At 39.5% G+C, this 19,721-nt stretch overlaps 1 protein-coding gene across 2 annotated transcripts in view; it reads right to left on the reverse strand.

The window, feature by feature from the left end:
- Positions 1–19,721, reverse strand: part of LOC132142561 (glycine receptor subunit alpha-3-like) — a 79,792-nt gene that overhangs the window by 29,510 nt on the left and 30,561 nt on the right. For both annotated transcript variants that reach the window (XM_059552519.1, XM_059552518.1), the window contains exons 2-4: positions 15,831–15,961; positions 14,750–14,817; positions 3,741–3,964 (exon numbers count right to left, since the gene is read on the reverse strand). In XM_059552519.1, the coding sequence (XP_059408502.1) occupies positions 3,741–3,964; positions 14,750–14,817; positions 15,831–15,961 (423 nt within the window). The remainder of the gene's footprint in view (positions 1–3,740; positions 3,965–14,749; positions 14,818–15,830; positions 15,962–19,721) is intronic.

Genomic DNA, 19,721 nt, shown 5'->3' on the forward strand with positions numbered 1-19,721 from the left:
GAAGGAATGATTTGGTCATCCGGTTCCTCAGAGGAGCTAGGAGGCTGAATCCTCCCAGACCTCCGTCAGTCCCTATGTGGGACCTCGCGGCGGTTTTGGAGGCCATGAAGGGTCCCCCTTTTTGAGCCTATCCAATCGGTTAGCCTTCAGCATCTGTCGTTCAAGACAGTATTCTTGTTGGCTCTCGCTTCGGTAATGCGTGTGGGCACTCTCGGTGAGCCAGTCGTGCTTGGAGTTTGGGCCTAATGACTCAAGGGTCATACTCAAACCTAGGCACGGTTATGTGCCGAAATCCCTCAACACGCCGTTTCGGGCTCAGGTTATTGCCCTGTCAGCCCTGCCGGTGTCAGGAGAGGATAGAGACTCGAGTCTTCTTTGCCCTGTCAGGGTTTTAAGAGCTTATGTGTCTCGCTCTGCTGCCTTTCGGCAGACGGAGCAACTGTTTGTCTCGTTCGGTGGACGTTCCAAGGGAATGGCTGTTTCGAGACAGACTCTATCCAGATGGATAGTTGACGCCATAGCGTTAGCCAGTGTTGGGAAGGTTACTTTGGAAATGTAATAGGTTACAGATTACAAGTTACCCTGTTTAAAATGTAATAGTAGTGTAACTTTTTCAATTACTTTATTAAAGTAATGTAACTAATTACTTTTGAGTACTTTTTGATTACTTTTCTAAATTTGTGAAAATTAAAGAATAATAAATAAAAGCATATACATCAACTTAAATACAGTTATCTAATAGGCATGTGACGTATTATGTGTAATAAACTCCTGAAACACTGGTGTTTTTTTTTTAAACGGCTGTCTCTTTGTATATGATGATAGTTTTCTCAAAATAAGTAAAATGCACATGTAGTGACACAGAGCAGTTCTATAAATTATGTTTATGTGCTCGTGTACTCCTATATTGAGGCGGCAGAGGTTGAAAACACTGCAAGCTTCAGTAGGCCTATGTGTAGAAAATGAAACCATGTCTTTGCCATTAATTTACAGGAGGGGCGGACTGGGAAAAAAATCAGACTGGAAAATTCAAACTCATACAAACAAATTCATGGACAAAACTATTTTTTATCTATTTTAAATCTTTAATTTGGGGACATGCAAAATAATTAAAAGTTCTCTCCTGAACTGCACCTTCACTTTCATTTTTCTCTTCAGTTTCTTTATTTTTTGCCCTGTTATGCATCTCTCTCATGACTTTAATACTCAAGATTGAACAAAACTATACTTTACAATACAATACTCTACAATACTACAATATCTTTATAGAAAAATCCTAATACTGTACACGAGTCATATTTTCCCTTACAAAAATTAACCATGCTTTTATTAGCCTATATAAAAGTAAAATAACCTTGTTTAATTTTTTTTTTTTTTGCAAAGGGATTTGTATTTATTTTTTAAATAAATACATTTGTAAAATAATTTTACATTTTTGGTTATCACAGTTAAACAATAGTAACCATTTTCTCTGGATTTATAGTTAAATATTAAAATGTTAATTTTCGTAAGGGTTGTGTTGTTGTCTGTCGTAGCTCCCCCTAAACCTATAAAAAAAATCGGATTTTTTTTTCAGCTAAATTACTACTGTAACATTACAACAGATAATAATTATGTCCTTTATATAGTATTTTGAGTGATGACTGATGAGCAACGTGCTGCTGCTTGATTAAATAAACAAAAAAAACAAAGACAAAAAAGCATCTTTACAGATGAAACTGACCTGAAACCCTGAACAGTAGTTCTGCTTCTCTGCTCCAGCTGTGCGTTTCCATAGTCTCTCTCTCTCGCATTGATTACACGGAGTCTGATCCAAACCGTTTGGCGGAGGCGCGGAGAGCGCGCGAGTCATGACTAACAATTCATGATTTATTAGAGATTTAATCATCAAATGGCGGATTCGCAAATGATCGCTTTAGTACATTCGGCAGGCAATTATACAATAATGATATTAAATAGTTGGGCAAAATCGGCTGCCAGGTCACCGGGAATTGTCCCGGTTCTCCCGGTGTCCAGTCTGCGCCTGATTTCCACAGACACGCAGAATGTGCAAGTCATATATTGCACTTTTGGGGCTTAATATTCACAGACACTAGTTGATGTCATGTTTTGATTCAAGTGTACTAACCTACTTTTGATTTAGTCATCCAAAATGTGGCATATTCCGTCCGCGTTAGGCATTCCGTTTTTATGACTGGATTCTACGAACCAGACTGTATTTCCGCATCCCGGAAATTATTAGGGCGGTATGTCTCAGAATAGTCAGTGCAATTTAGGAAAGAAATCAGTTAAATCTGTATGTGGATGCGTGTAAAAATTCAAATGTAATCCCCTTTGTAATCGTTAAAAATTTCATAAGTAACTGTAATTTAATTACTCATTTTTTCGTAGTAACTGTAACTAATTACAGTTACAATAATTTTGTAATTAAATTATGTAACGCCGTTACATGTAACTAGTTACTCCCCAACACTGGCGTTAGCTTATGCTTCCAGGGGCCATCAGTGCCCGTTGGGCATCAGAGCACACTCCACAAGAGGCGTCGCCTCGTCGTGGGCGTGGTCTACTGGGATCTCCTTGCAGGATATATGTATGGCGGCAGGTTGGGCCTCGCCGTCTACATTTATCAGGTTCTATAACCTGGAGGTTCCCGCCTTGCAAGCAAAGCTGCTGTCGGTATAGTCGAATCAGGGCCCTGAGGGGAATTCTGAGTTCATGAGCGCTATGCGCTGCCGACTGTTATATGGGCAGTATTGCGTAAGACCCGCATTGCCACATTGGTCAGGCTTGCCTCGGCTGTGTGATGTCATATTGCCGCATCTACGGATGCTGCTAGATATGGGACGGAGGGCTTTCCCCCTTTTCTGTCCTGGACTCTCTGTGAGTCCCTCAGGTGACTGTGCACTGTAAATCCTGGGCGTTGCTTCAGGTTTATTGGTGTGTGATCCCTGCGCGCACTGCGTTTTGCATTGGGTTCCCGTAGCGTCTTAGCTAAGACGCAGTACGAGAGAGCTCTCGTAAGAGAACGTACTCGGTTACTAAACGTAACCTCGGTTCTCTCTAGAAGAGCGAACGAGTACTGCGTTCTCTGCCGTGCGCACGATTCACTCTGGTTCGCTTCGGCGATGAAATAAATCAGGTGAGTCAGCCTTTTCGAGCTCCTTTTATAGGTTGGGCCACACCCGTTTCGGCGGGAAGTGGCAAGAAGGGCGTGAAGCGCCCTTATTGGTCTGATGTTGCATCAGCCCGCGCTCGATAGGCTGTGCAGTTGCCGCAGAACAAGCCAATGAGCGAACGAGCCGTCTCGCCTATGGCTGTGTACTGCTGCAAAAGCGCTTTACAAAAATACAAAATTAAGGATAATTTTTTGCTTCAGTATTTCGTGAAAAGAGACTTTTCCCGTAGCGTCTTAGCTAAGACGCAGTACTCGTTCGCTCTTCTAGAGAGAACCGAGGTTACGTTTAGTAACCGGGTACGTTTTGATGCCTTCAGTGTGAATCTACAATTTTCATAGTCATGAAAATAAAGAAAACTCTTTGAATGAGGTGTGTCCAAACTTTTGGTCTGTACTGTATATATATATATATATTCATCAAACATCATTCTAATACATTTCAGAAAAACAAAGGCATTTTATTAATTGATTGATTGATTAACTCTCAGCTGCTGCTTACTGTAGTCATACTACAAAATGTTTTCTACGACCTATAACTATTTTGATTGGTGCTGAGGAGTCTCACCTGATTGAATAGAGGACATTTCCATTTTTGAATATTCTCAAGAGCTTGTTGTCAGTAGTGACCTCATGGAAGTGCGCTCCCTTCTCATTGGCAAAGAACAGATCAGGCTTCCAAATGGAGTCTAACATTGAGGGATCAAGGTCCAGAGAGTCATCTGGGTACTCGCTGTAAGCTAACCGAGGGTCGTTCCACTTCTGCCGGAGAAATATGTTCACTCTGTAATCCTAAGAATAAATACATAACATCAGTCAAGGCAAATAGCACAGGAGATGTACAACAGTCCTCTCTGTCAGTTTTAAATCAGACATAATGGAAATTATTATGTACAAGCATACACAGCTGGTGCAAGTGAAATACAAAGGAGCATCATTAATTAAATTTATGGTACAGCAAAATGCTGTTTGAGATTTTCACATATTCAATAAACTGCTGTTTACATTTGTAGTGTTTCACAGCTGTAATTACATTAAATCAGTGTTATAAGTAATGTTTGTTCTGATAGGGTTGCAATCAAGAGAGAAAAGAAAATGCCCAATGCAAATAATAAAATGAAGCAAACCATGCAATAAGCATAGCAAAATAAATAGGCATGTAGGATAAAATGTGGTTTTTATTTATTTTTAAAATAAATAAAATAAATTTTTAAATTTTTTTTGCTGACATTAAGTGCACTTGATTTCATTAAATATGGGTGACAAGTTTAAGAGCCACTACTTTAAATAAATAATGCTACTGATACCATAATAAGGTATTTAATATCATCAGTATGAGGTTGTGACGGGCCATGGAGTTTATAGTTATATAAGGTCCAATTTATTTTTGTATTTTTTTATAGCAAAGATTATGTTTCCAAAACAAATCCAATCATTGGGCATGTAGAGACTCAATCCTCAATGAGATAATTTCTTGCCTTTTGTACATGCATGCACGCACGCACAAGCACGCACGTACACACACGCACGCACGCACGCACGCACACACACACACAAACACACAAACACACACACACACACACACACACACACACATATAAGGCATCAAGGCATCAAGGTCTGTTTGACCAAGAGAGACCAGGAGAGTGATGGGGTGCTGCGCCAGATGACCTGGCCTCCACAGTCACCGGACCTGAACCCAATCGAGATGGTTTAGGGGTGAGCTGGACCGCAGACGGAAGGCAAAAGGGCCAACAAGGGCCAACTACATATATGTACATATAATATAGGAAAACGGCCAATTTTATATATGTCACATATATTAAAAACTTATATCAAAACCTATATTGAAACATATATGTTTATATAGGTTTTTTCCATGTGGGATCCCCCACTTGTCAACAGCCAAGCAACATCTCAATGCTGAGGACATGATGATAACAGGGTGGCCACAGATCCTTTAAAATATCTTCAGATTCAGATTCAGTGGGTCTTAAATATTTTTGGTCCCATTACTGCAAAAAAAAAATAAAAAAAATAAAAATCTACAATCTGATGGACCCAGTGACTGTTTACAATCATTGGACAGACTCTTGCTGTAGTTACTGCAGACAGAATTGCAGTAGCAGAATCCTGTCGAACACAAGCTTAGTTGAGCAGGATCTTAGCTGCTTTAAATGGGCTCATGCAAATTCACTGAAAAGTTGCTTAAGAATTTTATTTGCCCGACTGGACAAATAGCCTGATTAAAACTTAAGTGAACAAAAAATAATTAGTGACACATCGAAATGCGAGAATGATTCTTCTGATTTTATAACATTCAGCTTATACAGTGATTGATAATGGATAGAGTATTTAGTTCCCTTTCAGTCGGTCACTCTCGACGCCATGCCGGTGACTGACGAATATGTAATATCACTTCGATAGATCAGTCTACTTCGAGTGTAAACTAAACGAGCCAATGCACATTGGCATGCATATATTGCATCCAGCTGCCGCTGATCACTGCGTGAGTATAAGAAGGCAGCAGGTGCAATGCATACCAGCTTTTCGCTTCGGAGCCGAGCATTAGTATTGCTCTGCTCAACTGTGTCTGCTGTGAACTACGAGTTCAGCACGCTCTCGGAAGCTTTGTGTGTTGGCGAGACGGCACTTCAGCGGCGGTCATTCCTGTGTCGAGTGGATTGCACCCTTCAGGCTGCACTACCCCTGTCATGTTGCAAGCGGCCAATTCCCTTGTGCGTTTCAGCACTAAAAGAGTATTTCCTAAAGAACAAATTTCTCTAAAAGAGCTTCAGGGGTGCGTCTTTGTAAAGACGACGGATCGTCCTTATAAGGATGCCGTTTAACCCGTGCGTTTCTGGGTGCGGTCATTATCTGGCAACGGGTGATGGTCACGATCGCTGCCTCATGTGTCTGACCTTGCACTTCCAGCGATGAAGGTCACCGCGAGTTCGCTGGGTCGTGCGATGTCCATATTAGGGGTCCAGGAGCACCATCTCTGGCTGGGTCTGGCAGACACAACAAGGGACTCCAACAAGGTCCGGTTTCTTCTCTTTCAGAGGCTCCTGGAGCATCTGGCGGCCACGGCAGCACTTACACTGCTGATTTGGAGGCAGTTTCTGCTGGCTGCGGGACCTACGCAAGTATGCATTTCCCCCAGTGAGCCTTCTCGCAGAGACACTGTGCAAAGTCCGGGAGGACAAGGAGCAAGTCTTGCTAGTAGCGCCGTATTGGCCCACGCGGACCTGGTTCCCCGAACTAGTGCTCCTTGCGACAGCCCCACCTTGGCCAATTCCTCTGAGGAAGGATCTACTGACTCAGAGATGGGGCACCATTTGGCGCCTGCGTCCAGACCTTTGGAAACTCCATGTCTGGTCCCTGGACGGGACGCAGAGGTTCTAGGTGACCTACCCCAAGAGGTAGCGAACACCATCACTTTGGCAAGAGCACCGTCTATGAGACACGCTTACGCCTTAAAGTGGAACCTGTTCATTGAGTGGTGTTCTTCTCGCCGAGAAGACCCCCGAAGATGCCCGATTGCGGTCGTGCTGTCCTTTCTGCAGCAAGGGCTGGAGCAAAGGCTGTCTCCCTCCACCCTCAAAGTCCAGGTTGTTGCTATTGCTGCGAACCATGACCCTATGAATGGGAAGTCTTTGGGTAAGCATGACCTCATCGTCAGGTTCCTTAGAGGGGCCAGGAGGTTAAATCCTTCCTGGCCCCCCTATATATCCTCTTGGCACCTGTCTCTAGTGCTTAAATCACTACAGCAGGGCCCATTCAAGCCTTTGCATTCAGTTGAGCTAAAGTTTCTTTCATTGAAAACTCTGCTCCTGCTTGCACTGGCCTCCATCAAGAGGGTAGGGGACCTGCATGCATTTTCAGTCGACGATTCGTGCCTAGAGTTTGGGCTGGCTTACTCCCAGGTAATCCTGAGGCCCTGGCCTGGCTACGTGCCCAAGGTTCCCACTACACCCTTCAGAGACCAAGTGGTGAACTTGCAAGCGCTGCCCCTGGAGGAGGAAGACCCAGCCCTGGCTTTGCTTTGTCCTGTCCGATCATCAAGGTGCTATGTAGACCGGACACAAAGCTTCAGGACCTCAGACCAGCTCTTTGTCTGTTACGGAGGCCGGCAGAAGGGGAGTGCCGTCTCTAAGCAGAGGATGGCCCACTGGATTGTGGATGCCATAACCCTGGCTTATCAGGCTCAGGATGTGCCCTGCCCATTCAGGTTGCGAGCTCACTCAACTAGAAGTGTTGCATCTTCCTGGTCGCTGGCTCCTGGTGCCTCGCTGACAGATATTTGTAGAGCTGTGGGCTGGGCGACCCCTAACACGTTTGCTAGGTTCTATAGCCTTCGTGTAGAGCCGGTATCCTCCTGTGTTCTCACCTCAAACGGGTAGTAAAACTGAGAGGCCCCGGTTAGTGTCGGCTTGGTTAAACTGCTCCAGAGTGTACGTACTGTAGACCCTGTTGAGATCCTCCATCACCCTAAGCAGCTGGACGCGGCGGAATGTCCGGTGCCAGGCCTTCATGATGTATCCGTGAGAACCATGGAAGGGTGGGTTCCATATTGAGACCTAAGCGGTACTCATATGTGTATAGTCCACGGTATAGCCTTAGAGCCTGTGTTTCCCCGGCAGACCTCTCCTTTCCCAAGAGGGTTTTTAATCACCTCAAATTTCTCCGTATACTCCTAAACGGATGCTATATGTGTATTTGCCTCCGAGACCTTCTTCGGGAAGGATGGGGCTTCTGCAGCGTCCCGGTTCCAAGCGGACCGGGTACGTTTTCCCAGTGTTATCCAATCTCACCCAGTGAAGTAGTGCTTTGACAACGGTGAGTGGAGCTACTTGTTCTGAGCCCCGGCCTACACCTAATAAGGGCGCAGGCGGCTCGCACAGGGCACTGGACGGGGCAGCAACCATGGCGCTTTGATAGGGATCCCATATTCGTCGGTCACCGACGTGGCGTCAAGAGTGACCGACTGAAAGGGAACATCTCGGTTACGTATGGTAACCCTCGTTCCCTGAAGGAGGGAACGGAGACGCCACGTCCTGTCGCCATGGTTGCTGTACCGCCGCTGAGTTGCCGGGTCCCCGGCTCGGCTCCTCAGCGAAAAACTGGTATGCATTGCACCTGCTGCCTTCTTATACTCACGCAGTGATCAGCGACAGCTGGATGCAATAATTGCATGCCAATGTGCATTGGCTCGTTTAGTTTACACTCGAAGTAGATTGGTCTATCGAAGCGATATTCCATATTCTTCGGTCACCGACGTGGCGTCTCCGTTCCCGCCTTCAGGGAACGAGGGTTACCATACGTAACCCAGACGTTTCTGGTTATGATGTCACACTGTTGAGGCTCGTGCTACCTGTCTCTGTGAGAGACTTTCATGGAGAAATCTAATCAAATAGCATAACGAACATAAAGAATCTCACAGAAAAAACATACTGAGGTAAAAATTTTAAATGTTAAGTTTATTTATCACATGATTTAGTTAAGTAACATACCTTGACAAGGGGGCTATTTTGTGGAATATTTTCATGATTGTAAATGTTACATTGATTTTAGTTCAACAAAAAGTAGTTAAGTATTGACTGTTTTGTTCTATTTCACCAACGAAAATGGTTCCAGACAAAGATCAGAACAGAAGTATTGAACATTTTCCAAGCAACACAAGGCATCTTTGTTACTGAATGATTCTGTGTTTTGAAGGAACTGTTTGAATGAATAAACCAGCTATGGTTTAGTTTCATATATAAAAATATGCATTTTCTCCCAACATTTCTTATTTGTATATTGAAAACTGTATTAAAACATTATTTAATGCATTCGTGATTTTGCAGTGTAAATTATTTAATTTAATTTGGTAACAGTCCTATAGTGTATATTGAATTTCTTGATCAACCGTTAGAATTTGACATGAAAGATGACACAAACATTTAATACGTTAAAAACACGCAGATTTAATTATGTAAGAGTTGATATAACACTATTGCTTCAGAATAAATTGTTTACACCACCAAAAATCTCAGTGATGACATGTGGGTATATTTAGTATGGGATATTGTCTGCTGACATGAAAAGTTCACTGTGTATCATAATAAATAGCATTTATTTACAGCAATATTTTGTTTTCTTTTACATTAAACACATTAAATAAACATATCCCAAAGCACACATTAAATAAACATAACCCATAGCACAGATGTATTGCAGATGAGCAAACACTTTAAAAAAATACATCTTGCAGATGTAAATGCAGATGTCAAAAAGACGTCTTCATGATGAATGTGTACTATCAGGGATGCATCAGTGTTCTGCTTCACTTTCTAAAACATCTAACTGTGGTGGTTTGTTGACAGGAACATAGCTGACACTCACAGAGTACAAATCTGAATTGGCCAACATCTCAGCTGATGAAGCATGGCTTGCTTTCATTACAGATGTCACACCACTGCTTTGTCAATCTCTTGGTTGCTTTGTCATCAGCTTAGTGGATATTTCTGTCCTCTGCACATTTCTTTGCGGTTGGTAAAGAGGAGCTTGGCAGAACCCATGCATTGCATCTGCGATTGCTCAACCAACTGCAGGCCTTCAGTGGCTCCATGGCAATCTCCACACTTCTGCTGTGTGATTGCCTACTCAAGCGGGACTTCTTCGCCCGTGCCAATAAGCCAGTGATTAATCACATAGCCATATGTCTGCAGCTACTGTAACAGTTAGATACCAATGTCAATGCATTCACTGCTTTGGTAGTGACTACTGAAACACTTAACCTGCATGTTGTCAGCATAACCATGGGCAACTCTAAGTCTGCATGTTAAAAACTTCTGCCAAAACTTCTGCCAAAATGAGTAATGGTGAAAACATATGTGCCACTTACAAGTAAAAATCAAGTTTCACACCAGTCCAGACATGCAAAACCACTCTTCTACAGTATGTAGAAATGGAATAAAAAACGTATTTTGGTTCCTTGTTGATAAAATAGCAAATTACACCATCGTAACTCCACTTTATGAAGCTGACGTTAATCTTGAGATTATCATTCTTATCAGCTGGTGTACAGAGCTGGGCTGCTCAGATCTTAATATGTCAGATTTCTAGCACATGGACTGACAGATGTGCAAGGATTCTCAAAGACCAACGTATAATCTTCCTATATGTAGATGTTCAACAACAACCACTTAAAAATTGTTTTGAAATCGTAACTACTTGAGGTTAGACATTCACAACTTTATAATCGGACAATAGAGGATAAGTGGATTGAAGCAGTGGAATTAGGAAGATGATACATGAGAAAATTACAAATTTTCGAATATTCCCAGGTGTGAATTTTTCACACTTTTCCCTCTGATGTTTAGATATTCATGTCCTTTGATTTCCTTTCATTTTAGAGAACAGTTTACAGAAATTGGCAAGTGAAGAAATATGAACAGTGTCACATTGTCATCATGAATATCAGCTGTCTGGGTACTGAGAATTGGCCAGAATAATGTTCTGGTTATGCAGATTTCTTTGTTCCTGGATTATACGCTTATCCCATGGCCCTAATGCTAAGGGAAGTCGATCTACAAGGGTCAGATGGAAAGGGCAAGGAATCTAGGAAGGGTTACAATAATCCATATGTGACATATGGGTAAGCATATCTAGAGAGAATTCCTTTACATGGCTTTTTACTCTCTACTTCACCCTTAAACCTAGACTGGTACGACAAATCTAAGGGATATTGTTTATTACTGCACATTGAAATGTTTTAAAATGTGTTCTGTTTACCAGTAAGTTAAAAACATATCCAGATGTTCAGACAATTCTTTGAAATATACTTTCTTGATAGACTTTCACAAAGTGTTTTTAAGATGACATGATGTTAACTCCAGTGGAGTTAATTTGTGAAACATTAACTCATTTGTAACTCATTGTAAGATTTTTTCAAGTAACTTGTAAGATAAAAAAAGATAATTTTAATATTGATTACTTTTTACTTTTTTGCATACATTTAAGGTATTTTGTTACATTACTATACATTTATATAACCATTAGTTAAAATGTAAAATATGTTCTTATGCATAGAGTGTGCAGATCTTTATTATTATCATTTTCTTTATTATTAAAAAAAATAATGTAATAGAATATGTATTATTTCTTTATGAAATAATTTACGTCTATATTAAAAATCTATTTTGTTTAATAATATGTATTATTATAAGCATTATTCCTGTTCGAAATGTAAAAATCTGAATTAAACTTTTCATGTCACTAAATGATCATCTGATATTTTTACTTGTTGATCAAATGTAAATGAAAATGTAAATTATATACAGTCATAAGCCCTATCTGAACATATTAATGGCCAATTCATGGGTTAAAAATTCTCAGTAAAACTACCAGAAGTGTGAGAGGTAACTCGATTAATGACCTTTGGAAACTCCATGTCTGGTCCTTGGATAGGATGCGGAGGTTCTAGGTGACCTACCCCAGGAGGTAGCGGACAATATCACTTCGGCAAGAGCTCTGTCTACAAGACAGAGCAGCAAGGGCTGGAGCGAAGGCTGTCTCCTTCCACCCTCAAAGTCCAGGTTGCTTGCTATTGCTGTTTACCATGACCCCGTGAATGGGAAGTCTTTGGGTAATCATGACCTCTTCATCAAGTTCCTTCATCAGGGGCCAGGAGGTTTAATTCTTCCTGGTCTCCCTCTATACCCTCCTGGGACCTGTCTCTAGTGCTAAAATCACTACAGCAGGGCCCATTCGAGCCCTTGCATTCAGTTGAGCTACTTCAAGTTACTTTCACTGAAAACTTTGCTCCTGTTTGCATTGGCCTCCATCAAGAGGGTAGGGGATCTGCACACATTTTCAGCCATGATTCGTGCCTAGAGTTTGGGCTGGCTTACTCCCAGGCCTGAGGCCCCGGCCTGGCTACGTGCCCAAGTTTCCCACTACTCCCTTCAAAGACCGTCGTGACGTCAAGAGTGAATGACCGAAAGGGAATGTCTCAGTTATGTATGGTAACCCTCATTCCCTGAAGGAAGGAACGGTGACATGCTGTACCAGCGCTGAGCCGCCAGGTCACCGGCTCGGCTCCTCAGCGAAAACCTGGTATGCTTTGCACCTGCTGCCTTATTATACTCATGCTGTGATCAGCAGCAGCTGGATGCAGTAATTGCATGCTAATGTGCATTGGCTTGTTTAGATTACACTCTAAGTAGATTGGTCTATCTAAGCGATATCCCAATTCGTTGGTCACCGACGTGACATCTCTCTTCCCTCCATCAGGGAATGAGGGTTACCATAAGTTTCAGTCCATAAGTTTTGCATCTTTGTTGCCATCTCTGTTTGAAAACCTGCAATTACAGCTATTTGCAGAAATAACTACCTTGCGTGTGCACCGGCACAGCTCCAGCACGGATGAATTTAATGTGTGACTGTCAGTCACCACACCAGTGGATACTGAACATTGCATTCACCTATTCTACATCTTGAAAGTATGACCCAAATAAGAGTTTCACTGGAGAATGTCATCTGAACATGTATGTAACAAATTCCACTTTTGTTATGATCAGCTGAGGAAAAAAGCATTACAATAAATTGCGTATCAATGGTAATTAAATCTAACGATCGGTTAGCTCATATCACATCAAACCATGCCACTTATCATTATTTATATACTTTGTTTTCAAACTCAATCTGCCATTTATTCCAGCTGCTGTGAGAAAAGGCTATAAGCGATCCGTCACCTGCAGCATCCTCACGTGCGATATAGCATACTAGCCGTGACAACTTCTTTATGCTTACAGACGTGACGTTATGATGCAGTGCCCTGCTCAAATTTCCCACGAAAACCTTATTACAGGCTTACCGTTGTGAATTGAGCTAAAATAATACTATAGTTTTCAACACTGGCTGGTTATGTACTCAAAAATCTATTTTGGATAATTATTAAACAAAAAAAGTTAGGGACTGCAGCTTTAATTAAAAGTCAAACTATTTAATTTAATTAAATTCAGATTGGATTCTCCTTCTAACAAGTACTTTAGATTTTCTTTTTGATCTGAAAGTTATGCGTCGTCGTATGCAGAATTATGTCTGAATACGGCTTTATAGTTTTCTTGTCATTTGACAACAAAAATGGCTTCCTGCACTGACATACAATAGTTTTGATCACAGAAAAATGTCCATTACAAAAGAAGTACATTCAATTCAGTGTCAGAGCTCCATTTTAAATATATTTTTGAAAAGCTTAATGAATCTGGAAAAAATAAAAATAAAATAAAATAAATAGTGTCATGCCAGAGAGGCCTTTTTATATTATTATTATTTTTTTTTTCCTCAAAGTCCAACTGTACCCTGGATCACAAAAAAAAGCTGTTTGCTTATTTGACTAAATGACAACAGACTGGTACCCTGCTTGAAGGAAGGAATATTTATGAAGAGAAGTCCACTCAGAGTGAGGAAAAAGCTTTGGTAAAGCACAGTCTCTTCAGACATAATTACTTCAGCGTGAGTGTCCCATCTCACAGTACATAACTTATTCAGAGCAAGCTAAGGGATGAAGGCGACAAGGCGCTCTATGTGTGTGTGATGAGCCATTTGTGTTCAGAGAAAAAAAATAAATGTTGGGACACTTGTGTAGATAAGCTAAAAACATGTCTCCTTGTTCCTGTGTGTAAATCTGGGTTGTTATGGGGTGTAATCCTAAATGTGTGTTCGTTTGGCCGTCTGCAGAGTAAGATGTGACCAAACATCAAAAAGAAAAAGAAAAGAAAAAAATAATACGCAACATGCACAGTGTTCCATTTCTAAGCACACCCGGAGCCTGTTCCTATTCAACCATGGTGGAATATAATGGACAAACAAGATCCCTGTAGGGATGAAGTGCACAAGTAAGAACAATTACTGCTTTCTGCCTCTCAGTTGCTGATTGCCTTGAGGTTTCAAGATATGGCTACCTGGAATACAAGCTACCCAGACCCCAGTGCTTTCTTCTGCATGAACTCTTGTCTGAACCGTTCTCCCTTTTCTTTTCCTGACGTAATTCATCCCATGGGTTGTTGTTAACCAACACTGTTGTGTCCAGCTCTACTTGTAAACCAACAATGTTTTTTTAAACCTTTTGCAATTTATACACACAAATCATTGAATGCATCTATCTGTCTATCTGTCTGTCTGTCTTAAAATTCTTGAAAATAATCCAATAAACAAATATAAATTTAATATATCCTAAAAACTGCTATATATACATACTAATTAGTAATATTTGAACCTTTGTCTGCCAAAGATAAGGTTAGTTCAGGTTGTAAAATGCCATAATAACCATGATAAAAAAACTACTTTTCATTTCAAACTCATTCATTCATTCATTCACACAATCTGGAAACGTTTCCTCCATTCAAAACACACACTTTTGAATATGTGTTATACAGTATGTTTCCATTAAGTCTGAACTGTGAATTTTAATGACAGACTAGTGCAATGCAGTGCTAATATATTGCTATGATTTATATTAAGTAAACACTGCCAAGGGGCATTTGTGCATGAAAATGCACGCATCATTGCCAGATAGGGAATACATACCATAGTTGTCTCTGCAATGGAGCCAAAACTGTTAATGAATATGTTGCATGTTACATTCACAGGCGGACCTGTGGAAAGAAGAGCGGAATCAGCTGTAATACAGAAAATTATCTTCAAAGATACATCTATTTGACTCACTGGTTAATCATTATATATATGTGAGTACTTATGGACTATTTAAAACTTGTCTGCTTAATATACCGTAACCATTAATGCATCTCTTTTTCTTATTAAAAAATGTTATCCATAGTTTCATATCATTTGTATATTCTTATGATTTGTATTTTTATTTTAGACCAATAACTAAATAAATAAATAATACTTTTAAATTATGATATCAGTAAAATGTTTGCTTTGTTAAGATCACAAGAAAATTAAGTCATGATCAAGGCATGATTCAGTAATGTAAGGAAAATTAATTTTGGGTAATTTTATCTGCTTCACTCGTTATTTATTTATTTATTTATTTCCTTTTTACTTACAATACTGATGTATGCAATTAACTTCCTAGAAGACTGTAAGAAATGTTTTGCTTCTTTATACATATGCTGGTATCATTATACAACCAACGACAGGTTCCGGCCTTTCAAAACTGCCCCTCTTTTTCTTTTTTCTTACTTTTTTTTTGTAGCTTTTTCAAACTCCCTTTACTTAACATTTATGAATTAGTGGCTTCTGTAAATGAGCTTCTGAAGGGACTTTTTTTTCCAGTTTAATAATTTGAAGAAAGCTCAGGCTGATTTATAGTTTGAGATGGTTTGGGTTCAGGGCCACTCTGTAAAAGCATAATTAATTAATGTTCTCAGGGTCATAGCAGAACATCTGGAGGCAACTGAAAATAGGAGATGTGTAGCATTATTACACAATCATTTCATAGAATTAAACAAAATAGAGTCACATCTGCATTAGCTTTGTACTATAGAAAATATAAATCTTGTAGACACCAATGATTACTTTAACTAATGGTTTAAAGACATCAAATCAAAAACGTGGTGGTAAATGACCAATTAAGACAGCACAATATATTACTTTCAAGGAAAAACAGAGTAAACGATAAGGAAAAAGGGCTTGTTTGTACTACCTTTAAAGTTGGGTCTAATTCTGGCATCATAACCTGAGGTTCTTCCCATGAGCTTGTCAAGGAAGTCAGAGGGTGACGACATGGATGCTGTTCCTCCTTGAGGGTTTTCTAGTTTTTTTGAAGCTACCAAACTGAGAAATAAAAAGAGAGAGAGATAAAATGACGGCAGATTTTAGCAAATCAGCCACGACAGTCACCAAGGCTACAGATGTAAGAGGCTATACTATTGGCACCTGAAATCAAATATTCAGGTTTCCCATTTAGGGAATTAGACAAGACTGTAAAATAAGCAGCTTTTGTTCACTCCAACATATAAAGTATAAGAATACAAATATGTTTAGGTCTGTACATTCAGATTGGAAACAGATGCCCATCCATGAGATTTAGTGAATTGCATTAATGCTAGCACTGTAATACCTATCAGAAAAGACAGAGATATTATAAGATTAGTGAACTGCATAACAATAACAATATCATTCAGCGGTTGAACTCTCTAGAGAAAACTTTGTTTTGTGATACACAAGGAGAACTCTGCCTTATATCCTTTTAGTAATGAATGAAAGACAATCATTTGTCAGGTATTATTTCTCTTGAGAAGGGGTAAAAGGAAGTTCTGTTGGCAGGAGCAGATAAGGGATTATTTATGTTTTCAGATTATTTTTTAGATTATTATTTATTATTATTAATTTTTTTTTTTACCCCAGTGTTGAGATGTGCTATTTAGTTTTTTTGTGCTTGCCGTTTATATGTATATGTTGAATAAGCGCCCCTGTGTTACTAAGAAAGAAGTTCACATAAGGCTTACAGTGATTTTCCATAGTTAGGTCTAAGGAAGCTACCTACAAATGCTTGCCCGTGAATCTCATTTTAAGGAGGCTGTGGGAAGGATACTTAATTGATCTGTTTGATTTAAAAGGACCATATGATGCGATTGAAAATTTTCCTTTCTCCTTGGAGTGTTACAAGCTCTTGGTGCATAAATAAGATCTATGAAGTTGCAAAGTCTTAAATCCAAAGAGATATTCTTTATAAAGTTAAGAGTCAACCACGCCTACCTAAAACGGCTTGTTCTAACACATCCAAATGTTCACTCAAAGAAAGAAGACATAACTTTTATTCTCGCTGTTGCAGCCACCGCCTGTTGTGGTGGTGCTGTGTGTTTCGTTGTGAAAGCGAAACTACTTTGTTTGGCCTTCCAAAAGAGGACACAACTAGAAATCAGAGGTTAAGCTGTATTTACAACACTGTTCCAGAACAGTTCAACCCAAATATTCAGATGTATTTTACGGAAGACGAGGACTATTTCCTGTAAGAGTAGACTACAATGCTAATGTCTGTTTCTATAAAGTGGGGCAATTCCAACTTTGTCTGTAAGTTTTCATATTTAAAGAATTTGCCACTGATGATTCAAATGCAAGTTTTGAGCAGTGTAGCGTAGCACTTACTGTTTTTCATTTCTCCGATCACAAATGCAGACATGGTTTTATGTTTACGCAGCACGATACGCAACACGTAAAAAGTCAGTATAAGTCATTATAATCAGTAATTATGTCCCCACTGGATGCTACAAATGCTTTCTTTTGTAATGGGTTTTATTGGTTTTGTCTCGTCATACTGGGTACTCAGTATCACAGTATGGTAAGGGGTGTAACATTTCCGTCACATGCTTGAGGAATTCAGCCAATCACAATGCACTGGATAGCTGGCCAATCAGTGTACACCTCACTTTTCAGAACTATGAGCTTTGTAAAAAATCAACACGTTTCAGAGAGGGGGGTATAGAGGAGAAACAATAATGTACAGTATGTGAAAAATAATGTGTTTTCTTAACCTTAAACCGCAGAAACACATTGCATTACACCAAATACACAAAATGATGTCCTTTTAGCAATTTTAAATGACCCTTTTAATGAAAACACAAGGCGCATTTTCAGGAATTTGAAGACATGACATTTCATTCATTATTTTTTTTATTTATTATTTTGCACCTTAATTAGGTGCAAAATTAGGAGTGAGATACTCACAGAGGAGGGGGGGGGGGGGGAGCTGTGGCCAAATATCCATGAGAATCATCCAAGCTTTTTAAACCCCCTAGTTTACAATCACAATGAAATACTTGTTGTTTTCATGTTTCTTTTATGTATTTTGTAAGAGTAAAAGTACACAACTGCCCACTGAATTGGACACTGTACATCTAAGGTTGCAAGCTCAGCAAAGAAAATATATGCCCCATTTAATCGTTATCTTAACTTATTATTAAGATATTAAATGTATGCATAGAGTGCTGAAATAACATGACAATGACAAGGATCTTTTGTCTAAAATTGATCTAAATGTTAAATATAATATGTTTCATGGTTGTTGCAAGGCACTGAGCTATATTCCTGTTACTTCTCGAATTCTTTGCTATATCCAGTTTATGCCTACCCTGTCATTTCTGGGATAATTATCCAGGATTTTTTAGCCATGAGTTATCACTTTGATACAATCATTATAAATTATCATGGAAATGAGGACACTGATGATCTGAAACATACTGCACCACCAGCCACTTTTTGCAAAGTGTGCAGTAGTCTAAAATGAAATGAGGAAAATCATCAATAACATGCGACTACATCATTTTAATGTAGTTGTAATTTAGAATACAGCAAAAGCATCTGGTGGGAATGTTGATCATTAAATTCAGTGTGGTAAAATAAATTTTTAAAATATGACTGAAATAAAATTCTAAAAATATAATTGAAAATATTGTTGTTAATATATACACATATAATATTCATACATTTATTCATTTACTGTACTTCTGTTTAGTGTGTGGGTGTTAACATAATGCCAGAGCAATGAGCTGAGCATGAACCTTGATCTGGCTTTATACAGTCTAATCAGTGACATTTCAGCCTGTTGTGTATTATGTAATGTGACAAGATTGTATCTACACAAATGTTTCTTTATGGTTATACTGAAGCACTCATTAAGTTTCTGATGAACATAGGTCAGAGGTCAGGCAGTAAGATTAAAATTAAAAGCATGTGACAAAATTACTGACACTTGCTGCAAAATCATCTTGTGAGATGAGCACACTAAAACACACATATCCACAGACATTCACAACTCTGAGGCTGGTTTGCTCAGCGTGGACCAGCTTTGCTCACCACTGTTGACAATGACATTCCTTTGAACACTCAGTTGCCAGTTATTCTTCGCTGGTTTCCTCTTTCTCATTTTTCTATGGCTTTGAGTTCTGTTGTTTCAAAGCTCTGAGACCAAGAGAAAACTAGATCGGTTTAGAACCAAGCAGTGAATAAATGTATCTTGAGGGGAGCTACAGTGTTTATTTGGCTGGAACTCCATAGAGGATGAAGATTAGCTCTCTACCTTTATTTCAATGCCAACTGCAGAGAATAATCATAGTCTGCCGTCAACAAGGAAGACCACCCTTGACATCTCGCCGCATCTGGGGTCAATATACTGGATTTTGTTTAACAGTTTTCTATTTGGACTCCATTAAATGTGGACTTTTCACTCCATCTGATACCTTAATAATGCAGTTTGTTTACTTGTCTGATTCTCAGTAGAGAAGTGAATTATAAAAAGGCATGAGTAGAAAACCTATGACACTTTAAAATAAGGATGTGGATTATATATAAAAATAAAAGGCCATGACACATCAAATCAAAGAAAGCTGGCTTTATTTTTCACAGAAGCTGAATGACAAAGTCAAAGAAAGCACATACATAAGGTTCTTCTAATTGTACATCTGGGAATTGCAATAAGTTTGGAATGAAGAAAGTGAAGACTAACTGATCAACATGATTCATATTCAGAATGGTAAGCAAGCACCGCTTTGTTTACGGTTTGTAGTTCTAGTTCTGTCCTAGTTCTGGCTTCTTC

This window comes from Carassius carassius, chromosome 6 (assembly GCF_963082965.1).
Source record: "Carassius carassius chromosome 6, fCarCar2.1, whole genome shotgun sequence".
Taxonomy (NCBI): domain Eukaryota; kingdom Metazoa; phylum Chordata; class Actinopteri; order Cypriniformes; family Cyprinidae; genus Carassius; species Carassius carassius.